We start from the raw sequence: 21,651 nt of genomic DNA on the forward strand, positions 1-21,651 counted from the left end.
CATAAGTGATTTTTGTATATCAATAATTGTAAATAAAATATATAACGTATTTTATTATATTTTTTTGTTCGTACTTATATAAGCAAATATTGGAATAATAACATTATCGATATTATAATACAATTTTTACAATAAATAGTAGTAATTACATGTAAAAAAGCTGTAAGTTCAGCCGGGCCGAACTTTGAATACTCTCTACCATTTGGTACAAATTTGGCAATTTTCAAAACAAAAAAAAATACCGAATGTAGCCGTATACTAGTGTCGACGTGGACCTACATAGGCAACTTTTGTCACAAGCTATTACAATATTCAAATGCGAAACTTGAAAAAAAAAATCTGTTTATAATGTAGCTAAAATCATCAAAATACCGAATATAGGGAGGTACCATGGGGGTTATAAAACGTGGACCTGCACAGACAATTTTCTGTCATAAGCTGTAGTATCCAATATGAACTTCTAATACAGAATAGAACAGTGTTTGGCTTGCTTGTTTGGGATACCATAGTATTTTGTTGTTGCAAAATCGTCAGGCAAAATCCCATTATTGTTGTTTTTATAAAAACAACGTTTGTTTATGAGTGGAGAACGATGGTAATGTTTACCAGGGGGTAAGGCAGGGAATACCTAGGTTTCGGAAAGAGCCACCAATCCTCATCAGTTCCCTTGTTTCTTGTCTGGGATATTCTCCCCAGAAGTTATTTTAAAAATAACTTCTATGACAAAAAACATTTTTTACCCAAGTGACGAGATCGTAAGCTCAATAGAAGAGGAACAAAAGAATTACATAAAACTAAAATTCTTTTGGAAAATCTTCTAAATCTTACAACCGCACTTATAAACATTTACATCTTTCTCCACTTTGTTATGCTTTCGTTTAACCTGAACGAAGTAACATAACCATGTAAGTGTGAAATAATGTCGCTAAAATCATCAAAATAACGAATATCGAATACTAAATTTGCAATAGTAAATAATGTCTCTAAAATCATCAAAATACCGAACATAGGGAGGTACCGTTATATGGAGGCTGTACAAAGACGTGGACCTGCACAGACAATTTTCCGTCTTAGGCTGCGGTATCCATGGTGGAGGGTATAATAACATTAAGTTCGTCCCGGTACAGAAGACATTTTTTTATAAAAGTAAGACCGTTTGCATAATACAGTAAAATGTAACAAAAAACCATAAGGTGAGTGAGGCCGTTATATGGGGCCATACCAAAACGGGTATCTCTATAACCATTTTTATAAGTCAAGGATTGTCATCTATCAATCTTCTAAAATACCAAATTTTAAACACTTATCGTTTTATGGGGGCTTTACCAAAACGTGGTCCTATACCTTCAATGTTTCGCCACACGAGCTAGAACTCATTATACCCAATACAATACCAATTTTTAGAAAAATCCGTGAAAAAATGTGGCAAAAATCATCAAAATTTCGAATATCGGGAGGTATCGTTATATGGGAGCTATACCAAAACGTGGACGTATACATACAATTTACGTTGCCTGTGAAACTAGAACCCATTATTACCTACATATGCCAATTTTTAGATAAATCCGTGGGAAAAATGTGGCGAAAATCATTAAAATACTGACTATCGGGAGGTACCGTTGTATGGCGGTTATACCAAAACGTGGACCGATATATCTCATTTTCAGTACCAATCATCCTAGACATAATACAAATTTTTCTACCAAATTTTGATGGTATAGGTCAAATAATGTGGGCTGTATCGTGATTTCAACAGACAGACAGACGGACATCGTTAAATCGACTTTTCGAATTTTATGCTGATTATTAATATATATACTTTATGGGGTCTACGAATATTTATACCTTTCCAAGGTGGAGGGTATAAAAATGTTGACGTTCCCATTATTTGAATTGTCATAACCAAGGTTTAAATTCTTGTTGGATTCAATGTTTCTGTTCCTGAACAATTTAATTATCTGACTCTGTCTTTGCCAATTTGACTAGCATACGTTTATGACTTACATGTATAATGTTACTTTCTATGAGTACTGAAGAATCTTCAAATGTGTTTATTTTACTTGGGACTCCAATTCATTCTTGTCTACCAACACATGCCGATTCAGTCCAAATTCAAATTTTAAAAGTCAACGAAATCTGATAGAAAATGAACGAGGGTTCTTCCAAATAATCTGATATTGAAACTCTCATCTTAAGGAGACAATGGATGTTTTAAAAACTGAGGTATCACTATATCCATGACCATGAAATTATTGTTTATATGAGCTATGACCTGAACTTCCATCGAATCCTCATTTTGAATACATAATGGTTCCTGCTAACCCTTAATGTGTTAAATTTCAAAAAACATATTTTTTGAAGGATTATCTGACGCTCAACAGTTTGAATTCAAAGATCTTGCAAAAGGATTGGAGCTGATGATTTTCACAATTTTATTGTCCCCTCCTTTGGATAACTTGCTGCACAGAAGTGAAGAAAGGAAATTTCTCCGAATCAGAATTTTGGACTACGTTATAGTGACTTCGAGATTACCTGGACTATAAGCGCTGCTTCTGGATTAATTTATATAAAGTTTTCATGTGGCATCTTATCTTTCTATTCGATGAAAAAGATTTTACATATTTAACAATTCTAAAGTCCCCTAAGTAGCATAACTGATGCTTTCTGTGCCTTACAAAATCGCGCATAACGTCCATTTTTTCATCTTTTTTATTTCAGATCGAGCTACTTGATTTTGTTTGTAAAGATTCACAATTAAATGAAGTTATAACCCTTTTGATTTCTGCTTTTAACGCATTAATTTCTAATAGCTCGTATTTTTAAGAATTTCATAAAGGTTTTCAGGTAGATGCCCCAACACTTGGGAACATTGAAATGTCAACAATTTTAAAATGATTTTTCAAAAATAAGCAGATTTTTATATGTTTTCTTATACGACGCCAATCGGAGGTTGTTACGATATACATTTCTTAACAATTTTGACAAATTTTCAATTTCAAAATTGGTTTGACTGCACCTGCGTCGATGCAGCCTCCTGTATTCTTCTACCATGCTACCTACTAAAAGTTATTAATTTTTTTTATATCTCCGTATAATAAATGAATTGAATCAATCAAATTTGGAATTTTTAAATTTGGCAACGGATGCTTAAAACCTACCTGCTAGGTACTAAAAGTTATGATATATATTTTTTTAAATGTCCGTATAATGGATGAATTGTACCAATTACAGGGTTGCCCATATTCGACGGACCCATGACTCTTTGGGCCCATCCCAATCGACGAGGCTTGTCCGGAGGCAACATTCTTTGCGTCAATTGAATTTTGTACGGGAACAAATGCAAATCAATGCAAATAATCCGTTGTGAAGTGGACCGAGCCATGTCCAACTGCTGAGAACGGCGTTTTTGGGATGTTCTTGGGGACCTCTCAACACTGGCTCGTACGGCAGCGATATTCTCTGCCGAGCGCCTTGGTCGACTTTTATATGGCCTCTTCGGATTAGAAACAGCCTTACCAGTCAAAAATTTTTCGTATAAACGCTTAATGGTGTTCTTAGAAGGCGCACTTCTCACATTTTTAATGTGTTAAAAGCACGTTGAGTTTTCACAATTGACTTCTTCTGTTGAATGTAAATTTAAAATATTTCAGAGCGCTCGCGTGGCGTGTATTGGTTCATGGTAAAAATCTGCTTGGACTGACGCTTCAAACGCGGTATGTCATTAAGCGATGTGACATCTTTGTCAAAAGTTATGACGTTGTCAGATGGGTCCGCCGAATATGGACAACCCTGTATTCAATCAAATTTGGAAAATTTAAACTTAGCAACTGATGCTTTAAAATGACATCATTTGAAGCCAAATAGTTGATCATTCCGGCTACAATTCGAGTTATATTGCAATATCTTATATTTGTTAAAACATTCAAGGAATTCGTCTGTTCATTGATTCTGACTACAATTCGGTCAAGATCAAAAATTGCGTTGGCTGTTGCATCCTCTGGCATTGCTGCCACTTTGTTGGAATGAGGTCGGACTAGACATTCTGCTTTGAAGCTTCCGAATGTTTGAGAAATGTATTTTTATACCCTCCACAATTCTATGGAGGGTTTGTCATTCCGTTTGTAACTCCTCGAAATATTCATAATAGACCCTACAAAGTCATAGTCAAAGACATAATAGACCCTATTCTGGATCAGCATAAAATTCTAGCTATCTCAATCTGTCTGTTGTAATCACGCTATCTTTCGAACGAATTGAGATAGATGGCTAATATTTTGCATACATGCATAGTTTACCAGTAGGCAAATTAAGATCGTAAATGGGTCATGTCGGTCCACGTTTTCGTATAGCCCCCATATAACTGTACCTCCCTATATTCAGTAGTTTCATGATTTTAGCGATATTATGTACCGGAATTTCGTATTTGAAGTCCGTAAGATTTACTACAGCCCGTGACAAACATTTTTGTATGCAAGTCCAAGTCTTCGTGTAGCCCCCATATAACGGTACCTCTCTATATTCGGTATTTTGATGACTTCAGCAACATTATTCACGAGAATCGTTTTAAATTTCGTACTGGAAGATCCTAATGGGTACTACAACCTATGGCAAAAAATGTTGTATGCAGGTCCAGATCTTCGTATAGCCCCCATACATCGGTACCTCCCGATATTCCGCATTTTCATGATTTTAGCGACATTATTCACCGGAATTTTTTCAAATTTCGTATATAAAGTTCGTAATGGGTACTACAGCCTGTAACCAAAAAATTTGTATTTTGACGATTTTAGCAACATTATACACTGGAATCGTTTTAAATTTTGTGCTGGAAGATCCTAATGGGTACTACAACCTATGGCAAAAAAGTTGTCTGCAGGTCCAGATCTTCGTATAGCCCCCATATAACAATACCTCCCAATATTCGGTATTTTGATGATTTTAGCGACATTATTCACCGTAATTGTTTTAAATTTGGTATTTGAAGTTCGAAATGTAATCACGCAATCTACAGCCTAAGGCAGAAAATTATCTGTGCAGATCCCCGTCTTCGTATAGGCCCCATACATCAGTACCTCCCTATATTCGGTATTTTGACGATTTTAGGTAAAATACCCAGCGAAATTGGTTGAGTTGTCGTAGATGCTACAGCCTGTGACAGAAAATTGTCTATGCTGGCCCAGGTCTTCGCACAGCTTCGATATAACGGTACCTCCGATATTTGGATGATTTTAACTACATTATTCACCGTTTATTTCAAGTTTCGAGTTTGAATATGGTAATGGCTTATGACAAACAATGCCTATGTAGGTCCACGTCGTATAGACCCCAATATAACGGCTATATTCGGTATTTTTAAAATTTTAACAGAATTATTATTAGGATTTTATTTTTGAAAAAAAAAAATTTGAAAATTTCCAAATTTGTTCCAAATGGTGGAGGGTATTCAAATTTCGTCCCGGCCGAAGTTACTGCTTTTTAACTTTTTTTTTTTTTTGAAAAATTTTAAGTTCCTTCGAAATTGTGGAGGGTATTAAAAGTTCGGCCCGGCCGAACTTGTTAAAGTTTATATATTTCTCTCTTCAGTTTGGGATATAGAGTCGGAAATTCACTGGCACTAATGGTCTATATATTAAGGCAAGCTGATTACATCCGAATCTAAATTATGAATTACTCATATGGAAAGGAAAACACATAAGTATTTTAATTTCAAAAGTGGCCGACTCTGGTTATGCGCAATCTACTTAATGAACCATGACCGATTCTTGTGATCGCTAGTTGTGATATGGTATTCAATTCTCACAAACTTTATTGTCGGAATGCATCATAATCACTCCCAGCTAAAAGTAATTGGAAAAACATTTTTAAATAATTGTTTTTACAAATTTTTAATCGCTCTCTACAAATCATTGCTTATATCGATAAAAGCTTTCACATCTGCCTTCCAATCGTTATATGCGGCAACTTTTAAATCGAAACGATACTCTCCGCGTGGCAATGGCAAATATTTAAAATTATTTTCATTTAATAATACATTTTTTACAATAATATCATGCTGAAAAAAGACGAATAAAATATATTAACACTTCCTCCATCACCACATAACCTCAAAACAATACTTACGTTATAGGGACACGTATGATTAATATTCGAATCATTGACAATAACGCGATGGAAAAGGTCAAGAAATGGATGTTTTCTGGGATTTTTTAAATATTTACACAAATCTACAGTGATGTTGTATAGAAATGGCTTATACCCGCTAAATTTTTTAAATAAAGCCAAATTAACCTGGAATTTGAGAAAATTGAATACTGTTATTTTTTCTTTCAGAAAATTGTAACAAATTCTCACTGAAATATTATTAACTGGCAACTGCCATAATTTCACATGGACATTTAAACCAATAACACCGCGGGCAATTACTTTGAGCTGACATTGCTGAAACGTGGCGAAGTCCGGATGAAAAGCTGCACATTTTATATTTGTAAAACGAACCGATGTATCGTAGATTTTAACGTAGACGGCCAGAAGTACTAATATCCACAACGACTTCATTTTGTCAAATGACCTTTGAAATGCAAACCCAATCGATGTTAACTTATATTTTTCAATTTTGTTTTGTCAAAAAAATAATTTCATTTAATGATATTATTAACAATAAAAATTGTAATTCTCGTTTGTTAATGCTCTGCTAACTAGAAACACAAAATGCAAAATAACAGCTAAACCAATGGAAAATTAGAAATGGATAATGAACACGCTGCACAGTGGGGCCAAATAAAAAGAAGATTTGAAAAGACTATTACCATCATCGATTCAAAAATATATACATAAGATATTTTTGAAAGCCCATCGTTCATTTTGCTCCGCTCCATCAAATCGTCGTTTGATAATTATTTTTTCACCTTTTGACTATGAATATAGGTGAAATTTATTTCAGTACACAGTGCATTAATTGTGTAGTCAATTAATGATTGTAAATTATTATCTAATTTCAAATCTTCAATTTCAATAATTTTGGACACTAAATTTTTTTGCAGATTTCCCTATCTTTAGGGAAAGCACACACCAATTTTTGCAAGATTACTGTTGAACCTACGGATCCAATCAATATCAGACCTGGTCCAGCACGTTCATCCATCATGGAATACCTGATCAGGCAACAGAAAGCACTAGGATACAAGCTTACCCAAATTCCACCAACTAAAAACCTTAAAGGTGAAAGTACCTAAAAAGCTTTTTTGGCTTCTACGTAGAGGAACAGAGGAGTTTTCGGTTGAATTAGTTCGGTTTCGGCCATAGGCTCCTTTGTTCATTTGCGAAAAAGCCAGCCGATGACTTTAGCCAGTAAGAAAATCGTTTTTTGCATTCTCACTTTAACATAGAAGACCTGTGAAAATTATGAACCATCGTCTCGAATTAACTGATATAAAATCCGCATGTATATTATCCTCCTCCACCATGGAACGTGGCGTCGGAGCTTTAGATTTAAGTAAATAAAATCGAGCTTAAATACAATAAATTTCACAGTATTATACATGCTAGAATTAAGGTGGTAAAGTCATTTTAAATAAGCATATCCATCTCTGCAATTTTCCGTTATTTACTTCGTCAAATTTCACTGCCTGTGAAACAGGTTGCCATTCCCGATTTATAAATATACATTTTACTATTGAGATGTTATCAGATTTTGAAAAAAGTGTGAACGTATGAAATGGAAATACGAAAACTGAACCTCAGCTGTTAGAAATACATTAAATTGCTACACAAAATATCTTGACGGCGCCATTTTAGATATTGTCAATTCGACGTAAAAGGGATGTTCGCATTTAGGGTGGGAATACAAAAATAAGTGGGAATAAGGCTGGAAATACATGAAGCGCATATTTGGCTGGCTTAAGTCATCGGCTGGCTTCTTCGTTGACCACCAAAAAAATTTGTGCTTTATGTATTCCCACCCTTAGTTTGAGACGCGTTTGAATAATACAGGTAGTCGCATCGACACAGCCGCAAGAACAATTTCAATTCAACAACAATTCAAACCAATTTTGAATGAAAAACCAGTAAGGAAAGCTCAAAAGTCGGGCGGGGCCGACTATATGATACCCTACACCACTATGCATATTTAGTAGAGCTCTCGTAAAAAGGTTTATACAGGGCATTTCAGAGCTCTATGAGATATTTGGAACAAAATCAAAATCTATCGTGCATTTTACGAACTATAGCTATCTTTGAACCGGGTTTCTCCAAATTTGACGTATTAGCTTCTAGACTGAATTCGGTCTTATGTACGAAAATTCAGGTGATTTAGGCTGATATTGGCCATTTGTTGCACAATTAACACGAAATCGGATGAAGATACATATGGGTGCTATATCCAAATCTGAACAGATTTTGATAAAATTAAAATCGACTATTTTTGGGCTTTATCTGATATCTGGTACCAAATATTATTCCTGTGAAGAGTATATTACGAATGTAAGGGACTTAAAGAGCAAATCGGATGAAACATATATATGGGAGCTAGATCTATATCTGAACCGATTTTTACTAAAATTTGTGTACTTGCTTATAGGCTGGTTTCGGTCGGATTTGCCAAAATTCAGGTAATTTGGGCTGATATTGGCCATTCGATGCACAATTAACACGAAATCAGATGAAGATACATATGGGTGCTATATCCAAATCTGAACAGATTTTGATAAAATTACAAACAGCTATTTCTGGGCTTTATCTGATATCTGGTACCAAATATTATTCCTGTGAAGAGTATATTACGAATGTGAGAGGCTTAAAGATCAAATCGGATGAAATATATATATATGGGAGCTATAGCTATATCTGAACCGATTTTCTCCAAATTTGATATACTTGCTTCTAGGCCGAACTCGGTTGGGTGTGCCAAAATTCAGGTAATTTGGACTGATAGTGGACATTTGGTGCACATTTAACCCGAAATCGGATGAAGATATATATGGGAGCTATATCCAAATCTGAACCGATTTCGATAAAATTTAAAACAGCTATTTCTGTGCTCCATCTAATAGCTGATACCAAATATCACGGTTGTGGAGTGCATAGTAGGAATGTGAGGGACTTAAAGATCAAATCGGATGAAAGATATATATGGGAGCTATAGCTATATCTGAACCGATTTCCTCCAAATTTGATATACTTGCTTCTAGGCTGAACTCGGTTGGGTGTGCCAAAATTCAGGTAATTTGGACTGATAGTGGACATTTGGTGCACATTTAACCCGAAATCGGATGAAGATATATATGGGAGCTATATCTAAATTTGATTCGATTCTCACCAATTTCAATAGGGTTCGTCCTTGGGCCAAAAAAATATTGTTTGGAAAATTTCATCTCAATCGGATAATAAATGCGACCTGCATTTTGTTCACAAGAATACATGGACAGACGGACGGACGGACGGACGGACAGACGGACTGACATGCATAAATCGACTTAGAAAGTGATTCTATGAAGGTTCTCAAAAGTAACTATGGGTCTATCTCGTTTCCTTCTCCATGTTACAAACAAATGCACAAAGACATAATACCCTTACCACTATGTGGTGTAGGGTATAAATATTCAAAATCGTTAAAATTGTTGAAAATGCATATAATAAGAACTTCCGACTGGCATCGTATAAGAAAACAAGTAAGCAAAGGCTACAGTCGAGCGGGGCCGACCGTTGAATACCCTACAACACTACAATAAACGATACAGTGTATATAGGCGAGATACTCGAAAGAATTCCACAAGATATTGTGACAAATAATAAAAGAAAACCATCAGGTTTCGTTCTCTAATTTTCGAATAATAGCAACTTTAACTAATTTGCTCATTTCCAATTTATTTGTAGATGTTGCACGTAAATGGTCTTCCTAGATCTGAAACCAATATTTCCCAAAGACCTATAATCTCTCAGAAGTGGCAAAAGATTAACATTTATTATTGGTTTTTGACTGAAACGCATCTATATGAGATACAGACATTTGACTAAATTCTGCAACGAAATCGGCGTTAACGAAATAGTCAGAAGTGCGTCTTTCCAGTATTTGTGAATTCTCCAAAAAGTCACTAGAATGGACATTTTCTTATTTTGTCTACAAAAGTTGGCAAACTATTTCACACATTGAATATTTTTGGATGGCCATCCAAAACTGCTTGGCTTTTGCAATGGCCGGTAACACCCATTCAAATGTGCGTGAGGATCGGGCGATAATTACGACCTGCTGACAATTTTGAAGTTTTGTTGGTCCATTTCAACCGCTAAATATATGGCGATCATCTCCAAAAAGAGTAGGCTTCTATTCTGACCCTCATTTTATCCCCATGCAAAATTTCGTAAGGATCGGGCCATAAATGCGATCTGTATATGATATCTTGCTATCCTAACTACTTAGTTTTGTTAGCTGTAGAAATATTACCAAATGTTTAATTCAAAATGAAAATATGCCAAAAATATGACAAAAATTGAAAAAATATGAGAAAATTTTACAAAATCAATATTTTCATCTTTAGAAAGATATTTTTATGCGATTTTTTTAGACGTTTTTTCTTTCCTGCCAAGAGGCCATTCTGAATTAATGATTCTGTCGAAATCAGTTCAGCCGTTCTCGACATATAAGAGATCTTTCAAACATATCTTCTTTAATAGACATATATATCGCACATATCTTGCTATACATTCGATTTGTTGGATTTAAAATATTCGCGGTTTAATGAAAAATTTTGAATTTTTTCAACAAAAAATATATGGTCTATTTTAGACGCTAAATATTATCCGATGACCACCCAAATTGGAAGGCTTCTTCCACGCCCTAAACTCTAGCTACATGCGAAATTCCGCGTCGATTGGTCTATAATTGCGGTCTGTATAGCTACTGCAAAATCCGACATTTTTTCAGTATTTGGTCCATTTCAACCCCTAAACCTTTGGCGATCATCTCCAAAAGAAATAGGGTTCTATTCTGACATTAACCCCACCTACATTTTAAATTTCGTGAAGATCGGGCATTAATTGCGACCTGTAGAGTGATTACAAATTAACATGGACAGACGGACAGACGGACAGACGGACGGACGGACATACATAGCTAGATCGACTCAGCTCGGCGAGCTAGGAAGATCCATATATACTTTCCTATATGGGAAACCAATATTTCGAGGTGTTACATAAATTCTGGCCCAATCAAACTTATAATACCCCCAACACATAGTGTTGTAGGGTATAAAAATAAAAATCTACTTATTTTTAAATAACATTTAAAATTTTTTGACTTAGCAATGTCCCCAAGCGTTGATGCATCTACCTGTATATTTCTTCCATGGTTTAATGGAAGTAGGTACATATTAAAAAATATATATTTTTTTAATTTTTAACGAAAATTTTGATTTATGCTTTTTGGAATTATAGACATATTTTTGCACGAAAATTTGAGGACGATGCTTTTTATTGGCGGTTGAGTAGAACAACGACTTTTACTTGACAATTCATTTTCTAATTCGATTTTCTTTTTTAAAGCTAACTTCATTATGATATACATACTATTTTTATAGCACCTATATAATTCATTGTACACTTATATTAATTTTAAACATTAATTTATATTATTAATTATTTTATATTAATTTTAAATTAATTAAATTAAAAATCATAATTCGACAAAAAATAGGAAGGAAAAAATGTAATTTCAAAATAGTGAAATTATGGGGACACAGCTCAATTCGCACAAATGATAAATTGAACCAACCAATCATGGTACAATAAGGAAGTACAACAGCTTCGTAAAAACTAAAGAAATACAGCTCTGAGGTTATGCCTACCACCTGCCAGAATTATGGAAAATTATATACAACAAGTTGTTTCAAATTATTTTTTAAAACAAGTTAAATAACGTGAAAAGTATATAAAGTATCTGTATATTCTATTTCAAAAATAGGAACCTAAATATATAATTTTTAATCTCTATGACGAAACTGGTTAATATATATAATGCGCACAATATGCGTTTCTTCTAATCATCATAATTTTTTTTTTCATTTTTCAAAACAATTAATACATATACAAAATTGGCAGAAGTCGGGTACGCACATGGTAGAATCAAGAAGCTAAATTCATTGGAAACAAGCATTCCCATCTTTGCATTTTCTGTAACAGAACTTGTCAAATAAATCTTTCATATGAACTGTCATAACAAAAACAAGACTTTTTTTACATTTATAAACTATTCAAATACTCAATCAATTTTGTGAAATGAAATGTTTGTGGCAAATATTCAGAGTGGTTAGAGGTATTGTGTAGTCGGCTCCATCCATGATTAGCCCAACATATGTCCCATAAATTAAGTATATTTACCGAAGGTTTTTAGGGAAAACCCCGTACTTCCTGTGACATTGGGTCCGGAAGATTCCCAAATTGCAGTATTTTTTTCATTATTTTTATACCCTCCACCAAAAAAGGTATGGAGTGTATATTAAGTTCGTCATTCCGTTTGTAACTCATCGAAATAATCATTTTAGACCAAACAAAGTATATATATTCTTGATCAGCGTAAAATTCTGAGACGATTTAGCCCTGTCCGTCCGTCCGTCTGTTGTAATCACGCTACAGTCTAAACGAATTAAGATAGGAAGCTAGAATTTTGCACAGATCTCCCTTTTGTATGCAGGCAGGTCAAGTTCGAAGATGGGCTATATCGGTCCACGATATCGTATAGCCCCCATATAACGGTACCCCCGATATTCGGTATTTTGATGATGTTAGCCACATTTTTCAATGGAATTGTCTGAAAATCCACACAAGGAGTTCCTTGTGGGTACTTTATATCTCGGTAGAGAATTATCTATATAGGTCCACAATATCGTACATCCCCCATGTAACGGTACCCCCCGATATTCGGTATTTTGATGAGTTTACCCACATTTTTCAACGGAATTGTCTGAAAATCCACACAATTAGTTCCTTGTGGGTACTTTATACCTCGGCAGAGAATTATCTATATAGGTCCACAATATCGTGTAGCTCCCATATAACTGTACCCCCCAATATTCGGTATTTTGATGATTTTAGCCAAATTTTTCAAGGAAATTGTCTGAAATTCCACACAAGGAGTTCTTTGTGAGCACTTTACCCCCAGAAAGAGAATTGTCTATATAGGTCCAGGATATCGTATAGCCCCCATATAACGGTACCCCCCGATATTCAATATTTCGATGATTTTAGACACATTGTTCAACGGAATTGTCTAAAATTCCACACAAGGAGCTCCATCTGAGTATTTTACCCCCTTCAAGATAATTGTCTATATAGGTTCACGATGCCAACGGTACCCAGATGCTCGTTATTTTGATGATTTTAACCACATTTCTCGTATATCGGGAGGTACCGTTATATGGGGGCTAGACAATTGTCTGTCTTAGGCTGTACTATCACTTACGAACTTCAAATACCAAATACCAAATTTGAAACAATCATCAAAATACCAAAATATTGGGAGGTACCGTTATATGGCAACTATACCAAGACGTGGACCTGCACAGACAATTTTCTGTTTTAGGCTATAGTATCCATCTGGAACTTCAAATGCCAAAACCATTAAATGGTGGCTATACCAAAACGTGGACCTACACCACACATTTTCAATCCCAAAAGTTCTGCAGACATAATACACATTTGAGAAAAATTTGATCAACCTATTTCATTTTGTTCGGAAGCTAGAGTGATTTCCATAGACGGATGGACATCGCTAAATCGACATAGAATTTTATGCTGTTCAAGAATATGTATATTTTGTAGGGTTTAAAATGTATATTTTGAGGTGTTCCAAACGGAATGACAAACTTAATATACCCTCCATTAGAAAATTTGAAGACGATTCTTTTTATTGGCGGGTAAGTAGATTAACGACTTTTATTTGACAATTCATGTTCTAATTCGATTTTCCTTCTTATACCCTACACCACATAGTGGTAAGAGTATTATGTCTTTGTGCATTTTTTTGTAACATGGAGAAGGAAGCGAGATAGACCCTTAGTTACTTTTGAGGATCTCCATAGAATTACTTTCTGAGTTGATTTATACATGTCAGTACGTCCGTCCTTCTGTCCGTGCTACTTTCTTATATTTGTAATTTGTTCATGTTTCCACAATTTATTTCATATGGATGCACATCCCAAATCTACGTTCCCAACCAATATTCTCTTGGGGGTTATAAATTCAATAGAATACAAAATTTTCTTTTCTGACCACACATTAGATGTGAAAGTGGACTTGGGGATACTCCAATGTGGGGACTTTACTTAAATAAATTCCTATGTGGCAATTATCTGTATGATGGTTCCCTACCCCAGGGTGGCATAAATAAAATTTTTTAGCCAAATCAATTGATGAATGTGGTCAATACCAATATGGGCCCTACTCTGAAAATTTCAAATTTTATGCGAAGAGGTTATCTACCCCCTTAGAAACAAAAATGTCAAATAAGGGCCAAAAAATGTAAAAAGTGGCCGGCCAAGACCCCAAAAATAACTTAAATCATAGATGGTTATATAAATATGAAATCGGGTTGTTCCCTTATCCGTGAGTTATGATCGATATAAAGACCTGCAAAAGTGATTTTAGGTATTTTGAATGTTTGGTAAGAATTTCTGGAAGGATATAAAACCTTTTCTTACTAAAAGTCCCATTCGCTCTACTATTTTGCACCTTTTATTTCAATATTGGTATATTACTTATTATTCTCCCAAAGAATTTTGCATTTTGAGCTCTCATTGGACGGATCATTGTCACGCTTTGAAATGAGCCCCATTAAGCTTTTTCGGTCATTTTTGTTTGTTTAAATGTGTTCGCATCTTCCAGCTAACCCACGATGTAGGCCCTGGAGTTGAAAGGTAGATGTCAGTTAACATCCTATTTCGCACTTATTTAATTTTTTAGTGAAAAATTATTCTTTATTTTGTTCACAAAAAATCCACTGAATTCAATATGATAATACAAATTGAAAAAAAAAAATTGACAAAAAAAAAGAATGACAAATTGAAAAAGTCTTCAACTTTTTCGCTGATTTTTTACAGCAAATGTTTTTAGATCCTTCCTTACAAAGTTTGTCAATAGAATGTACTATTACTTTAAAATTCGATTCCATTGAAAATGTTTTTTTGATTTTTGCAATGAGATCTCATTTTCATGATTTTTCAGCGATTTAGAAAAAGTAATTATCTTTTAACTTTGGTGTGACCGCGTTAAATTATTTCGATATCATCTATTCCGTTTCGCCACCACATAATACGCTACTACACTTCCATGTAACCCGCCATCAATTTCAGTTCTCAAGAAATCAAGTCAATTAAATAAATTGGTATAAATATTCGAATTCAAAAATAAAATATAAAAAAACACTACAAATGTACATTAGAAAAAAGTAAGTCAAAATGGAAAAAAATCATGCAAAATAAAACATTACTATTGTACATTTGAAAAGTCAAAATGAAAATGTTAATATATCACATTTTTACGCGATTTTTTTGGATATTATCCTTTTCGGAGAGTAGACAACTCCGAATTTGTGTGAATCGTTAAAATTAATCCAGCGGTTCTTTAGTTATAAGCGTAGTAACTAACACAACTTACATTTATATATATAGATATATATATATATATATATATATATATATATATATATATATATATATATATATATATATATATATATATATATATATATATATATATATATATAGTGACGTTGAGCGGGTGTTGACTACACGGATTTTCAGTTCCCCAGAAGGGTAAATTTTGCTTATTTACGTACCCGCTAAGATAGAAGTGGGCATCATCACTCATAATTATTTTTGATGAAAAATCATATTCTTCTTGTTGGTGGTTAAGGTTGGCTTGAGCGTATGTTAGACGCGATTGGCGGTCAGCAGCCATCACCATCTGGACTTTGGGCATTTTCAAATCTCGTAGCAAAATTCGCTGTAAAAACCGTCGACTGATACCGACGGCGCTTTCAGGATATCCTCCGCTCCAGCAGCAATATTCTCTGCAGAATTTATATATAGCATTTTCCGATAATAGGGTTACTTTTGCTCCACCTTGCATATTAAATTTCCGGATTTCCAAAAACACCTGCTTATATCAATCCTATTTCCATACCAAATTTCACATAATTTAAAATGGTACCAAATTTAGTGCATTTTAATACTTACGGAACAAATATTTTTCGAATGCCAAATGTTTGACTTCCATTTAATCCCTTACCCAAAAATTAAATTTACTATCATTCGGTACTCTTTAATACATATTTACAAAACTACCTTCAAATCTCATCTCCCTAACAGTACGTTTAAATATGAATGAGTGAACCCACTGGATTTGGGTTAGAAATTTTAATATCCATTACTTATACTCCCAAAATTTAAATAGTAGCAAATTTGGTTTCCAAAATTACCTACATATTTCAGCCCTACAATGCAATAATAATCTAATTTCTGATGTTCAGCATTTCAGCTATATCGATTCAACCAAATTAAAATTGTACCAAATTAAGTTCCATTTAGTACATTTCGTGCACATAAGTACACAAACTACCTCCATATCCCAATCCTACACTCCGTAGTAATGTTAATTTCATATTTTAGGTTTCCATCTCCATCCGTTTCCCCAGATTCGAATTGTGCCAAATTTTAGTACCGTTCATTACTTTTTGTATACATGAGTACCACTTCCTAAACTACCTCCTTAAATCGACCCTACGCATCAATCTTAATTCCTATTCCAAATTTCTAGCTCCAAATTTTTTAGCTCTAATCGTTCACATGAAATGGTACCAAATGTAGTACATTTTAGTACTTTTGCACCTATAGTGCAAATTTCCAAAAACCCTATGGTACATCCAACATATACTCCATCACTGACTCTCATACAAATTCAAGAGTTCTAGCTCTACTGGTTCTTAAAATACAAAGGGTAACATATTTAGTACCTTTTCGTACTTTTCTAGCATTAATTTCCAAAAACCCAGCCTTACCTGACACCTTCAGACCAAAAGTGACCCTCATCCAACCCTCATTAGGTTAGCTTTAGCCGCTTGGTCTGGGGGTTTATGAATCGTTAAGTCAGTCAGTCAGTCAGTCACTCAATTACTTTACTCTTTTATTAATATAGACGAAAATTCTGCTATATAAAATTTGAGATGACCAAAGCTTGGTGAAAATCGGCAATATGGTACACCAGAACTTGTGTTTATAGATATAACAAGATGTTCCGAATTTATAACAAATCAGATACATTTTTTTTTTAAGCTTTTTTAAAGCTATATCTGAACCGATTTTCACCAAACTTGATGTACTTACTTCTAGACTGAATTCGGTCGGATGTGCCAAAATTCAGGTCATTTAGAGTGATATTGGTCATTTAGTGCACAATTAACCCGAAATCTGTTGAAGATATATATGGGAGCTATATCCAAATCTGAGGTATTTCTGAGTTGTATCTGTACTTGCTTCTAGACTGACACAATTAACACGAATTAGGTTGAAGATATATGGAAGCTACATCTAAATTCGAACCGATTCTCATAAATTTTAACAGGGTTTGTCCTTGGGCCAGAGAAATAATGTTTGGAAAATTTCATCTCAATCGAATAATAAATGCGAACTGCATTTTGTTCACAAGAATACATGGACAGACGGACGAACAGACTGACATGCATAAATTAACTGAGAAAGAGATCCTCAAAAGTAGTAGGGTCTATCTCTCTTCCTTCGCCGTATTACAAACAAATGCACAAAGGTATAATAACCTTACCACTATGTGGTGTAGGGTATAATAATATTGGGATGTGTAAAATTGGAATACAGTCGGAGTCCAAATTTTGAGGGTATAATAAATTTTTATTCAATCCTTAAATATTATACCACTTACAAAAGGTTTTCATTCAAAACCAGTTCTTTAGATCCTGTCCTTTAATACCCCTTTTACAGAAATCTTTTTTCATTCAATTTCACTTAACAACATTTCTGGGCACTCAAAGAGAACAAATCCACCTGCAAAACCAAAATGTTTACACACTATTTGTATTGTTTGTGTATCGTTTCCTTTGCGCCTTAAATTAATTTCCTGTCCCTTTTTGGTCAGTGGATTTTATTTAAACGGACTCGTTAATTGTAATTTGTTTAAACAATTCACTTTTCATGACACCATGCGGCAGATTTCCTCAACGGTAATTATTCACAGGTCAACCGCAAACGACATTTCCGTCTTGCCTCGTGGTTGATGGTAGCGGGAAGCAGAATATATACATACGTAAAACATACACTGTTGGAAAATAAGATAGGCACACATGATACTTTTGTCAGGTGTGGAAATGTGTTTGCGATATATTTTAGTGAAAATGCAAGTAGTCACTTTATAATTTGGAAGTTATCATCTTTTGTACCAAAACGTATGCATTGAAAAAAATTCTATAACCTACACCACATAGTGGTAAGGGTATTATGTCTTTGTGCATTTGTTTGTAACATGGAGAAGGAAGCGAGATAGACTTATAGTTACTTTTGAGGATCTTCATTGAATCACTTTCTGAGTCGATTTATGCATGTCAGTCAGTCCGTCTGTCCATGTATTTTTGTGAACAAAATGCAGGTCGCATTTATTATACGATTGAGATGACATTTTCAAACAATATTTGTATGGCCCAAGAACCAACCCTATTGAAATTGGTGAGAATCAGTTCAAATTTAGATATATCTCCCACATATCTTCAATCGATTTCGGTTTATTTGTGCACCAAATGGCCAATATCAGTGCAACTGACCTGAATTTTGACACATCCGACCTAATTCAGCCTAGTAGCAAGTACATCAAATTTGGTGAAAATCGGTTCAGATATAGCTGTAGCTACCATATATATGTTTCATCCGATTTGGTGTAAAACTCCCACACATGCGTAGCATGCACTCCACAACAAAAATATTTGGTACCAGATATCAGACACAGATCTGAAATAAGTGTATCAAATGTTGTCAAGATTGGTTCAGATTTGGATATATCCTGAATTTTGGTACATCCTACGGAATTCAGTCTAGAAACAAATACATCGAATTCGCAGAAAATCGGTTCAGATATACCTATAACTCCCATATATAGGTTTCATCCGATTTGCTGTTTAAGACCCTCATTCGACAGCAATGTTCTTTGGTACCAGATACCAGATTAGCCCAGAAATACCTCTGCCAAATTTTATCTAGATCAGGTCAAATATATCTTCAACCGATTTTAAGTTAATTGTGCTCCAAATGGCTAATATTTGTCCAGTGATCTGAATTTTGGCACATCTGACCGAATTCAGTCTAGAAGCAAGTAAATCAAATCGGTTCAGATATCGCTATAGCTGATTTATCCGATTTGGTGTTTAAGAACCTGACATGCGTTATATGCACTCCACAACAATAATCTTTGGTACCAGATAACATATGGAGCTCAAAAATACATTTGCCAAATTGTATCGAGATGTGATCAGATTAGGATATATCACCCATATATATATTTATCCTATATCAGGGTTATTGTGCACCAAATGGCTAACATAAGCCCGAATGCACAGAATTATGGGTAATTCCGGCTGTATTCATTTTAGAAAGTACTTCAATTTTGGTAAATATCGGTTCAGATTAGCTTCCATATATATTTAATCCGATTTGGTGTTAAAGTACCTCACATGCGTAATATGCATAATATTTGATACCCGAGATCAGATACAGCTCGAAAATACCTCTGTCAATTTTTATCGAGATCGGTTCAGATTTTTATATAGCTTCGATGTCTGTATATCTTGATCCGATTGTACATATATTGCTCACCATATAAAGGGTGAGACGAAAAACCTGCAACCAACTTCAAATCGCTGTCATTTTTAAGCCACTCGTCCGACCGCTGTTAAAATTATTCCAGTGACAGCTCATTATATTTTTTAGAAGTGTGCAAAAGCCTTTTTGTGAGAATTTTCCAGAAAAAAAGTTATTCGTGATGGAATTAAAGCGTTATAGTGTGATTTCTTCATATTTGGCTGGAAAATCACAAGTGACTATTATTAGAGCATTTTAGCATTTAAATGCGAATAAATCGTTTGTGTCTCGTACCATCGCTCGTTACCGTGGTACTGGTAGCGTAGCCCGACGTCAAGGAAGTGGACGGAACAAAACAGCAACATCAGCAGAAATGGTTCGAAAAGTAAAGGAGCGACTTGATCGAAACCGGGTCGCAGTGGCCGAAAAATGGCTCGTGAGCTGAACATATCGCAATACTCTATTCGGCAAATATTGAAAAATTAACACGGGGTAAAGCTATTGAAATTCCATACAGTGCAAGAACTTACACCGCAACACAAACTAAATAGACTCAGAGTTACTGCACTTGGCTGAAAGTAATGAACTGCCGAATAAGGTTTTCTCCGATGAGAAACATTAGTTGTCCAGCAGTTTGTAAACAAACAAAATGATCGAGTTTACTTGCCAAAGAGGTCAGCTGAAAATGTGCACTTTCGTTTCGCCATCAGAACTCAAGCGCCGGCCATGGTGAATATTATGGCGAAAATATTGTGGAAGGTGTACTATAGCCTTGGGCACGCAAACATTTTCGCCGCAGACCTTGGACATTCCAATAGGACTCAGCACCATTGCACTCAGCACGCGCCACCCAAGAATTATTACAAAATGATGTTCCATGATTCATTTCCAGCGCACAATGACCACCAAAATCTCCGAATACCATTGTTGGACTATTGTGTCTGAAGTATTTTAGAAAGCAAGATTGGCACTAAAAAATAAAAAAGTGTCAATCACCTCAAGCAAAAGCTTCGCCGGAAATGGGCCAAAATATCGCCGAGCAACATTTGGGCAGCGTGTGACGGTTTCATTCGCAGTTTGAAGGCAATAATTCGTGCCAAAGGTGACCAATTCGAACAAATCTAAACTTCTAAACTATTTGCGACATTTTTTGCTTTCTTTCTATAAAATTTAAAAAAAAAATGTTTGACTTTGTTGCAGGTTTTTTTCTCAATTTTTTTTAATCGGTCCAAATTAAAAAGATTTTTTATATTCAACCTAATTTTGCCATTTGATAAAACTCGGTTCGGTATACCTATTGTTCCAATAAATATTTTTATGCCCTACAACACTATGTGTTGGGGGTATTATAAGTTTGATTGGGCCAAAAATTATGTAACACCTCGAAATATTGGTTTCTCACATAAGAAAGTATATATGGATCTTACTATCTATCGCAATTGTGGCCCGATCCTCACAAAATTGAAAGTGGAGGTTTGGTTAGGGTCAGAATAGAACCCAATTGTTTTTGGAGATGATCGCATAATATAAAATTTTCCTGATTTTGCATCGAAACAGAAGTTAGCGTGGGGCTAGAGCTTAGGGCTGGGCAAAAGCCTTCCGATTTTGATGGTCATCGGGAAATATTTCGTGAGTGAAATGGACCATAACATTTGTGTTAAATAAAATTCAAATTTTCCATTATTTATCCGCGATTATTCTTAGTTTCGAAATCACAAATGGACGAATATGTCTAATCTGACCGTTACGATAGTATATATATCGGATATATATATAGCGAAATATATAC

The 21,651-nt window shown here is 34.7% G+C and overlaps 1 protein-coding gene across 2 annotated transcripts; it reads right to left on the bottom strand.

Annotated features, from left to right (window-relative positions):
* Window positions 1-5,866: 5,866 nt before the first annotated feature.
* On the bottom strand, window positions 5,867-6,677 carry LOC109612856 (uncharacterized). 2 transcript variants are annotated; one of them, XM_020037294.2, is made up of 3 exons: window positions 6,424-6,677; window positions 6,121-6,288; window positions 5,867-6,052 (listed from the first exon to the last, which is right to left on the bottom strand). In XM_020037294.2, exons 1-3 carry the CDS (start codon window positions 6,553-6,555, stop codon window positions 5,897-5,899), a joined length of 456 nt encoding a protein of 151 aa, XP_019892853.2. In that variant the 5' UTR covers window positions 6,556-6,677; the 3' UTR covers window positions 5,867-5,896. The 2 variants fall into 2 exon arrangements, with proteins under 2 accessions (XP_019892853.2, XP_019892852.2); XM_020037293.2 differs by having other exon boundaries at window positions 6,352-6,677.
* Window positions 6,678-21,651: the final 14,974 nt, after the last annotated feature.

Source organism: Musca domestica, unplaced genomic scaffold (assembly GCF_030504385.1).
Source record: "Musca domestica strain aabys unplaced genomic scaffold, Musca_domestica.polishedcontigs.V.1.1 7, whole genome shotgun sequence".
Classification (NCBI taxonomy): Eukaryota; Metazoa; Arthropoda; class Insecta; order Diptera; family Muscidae; genus Musca; species Musca domestica.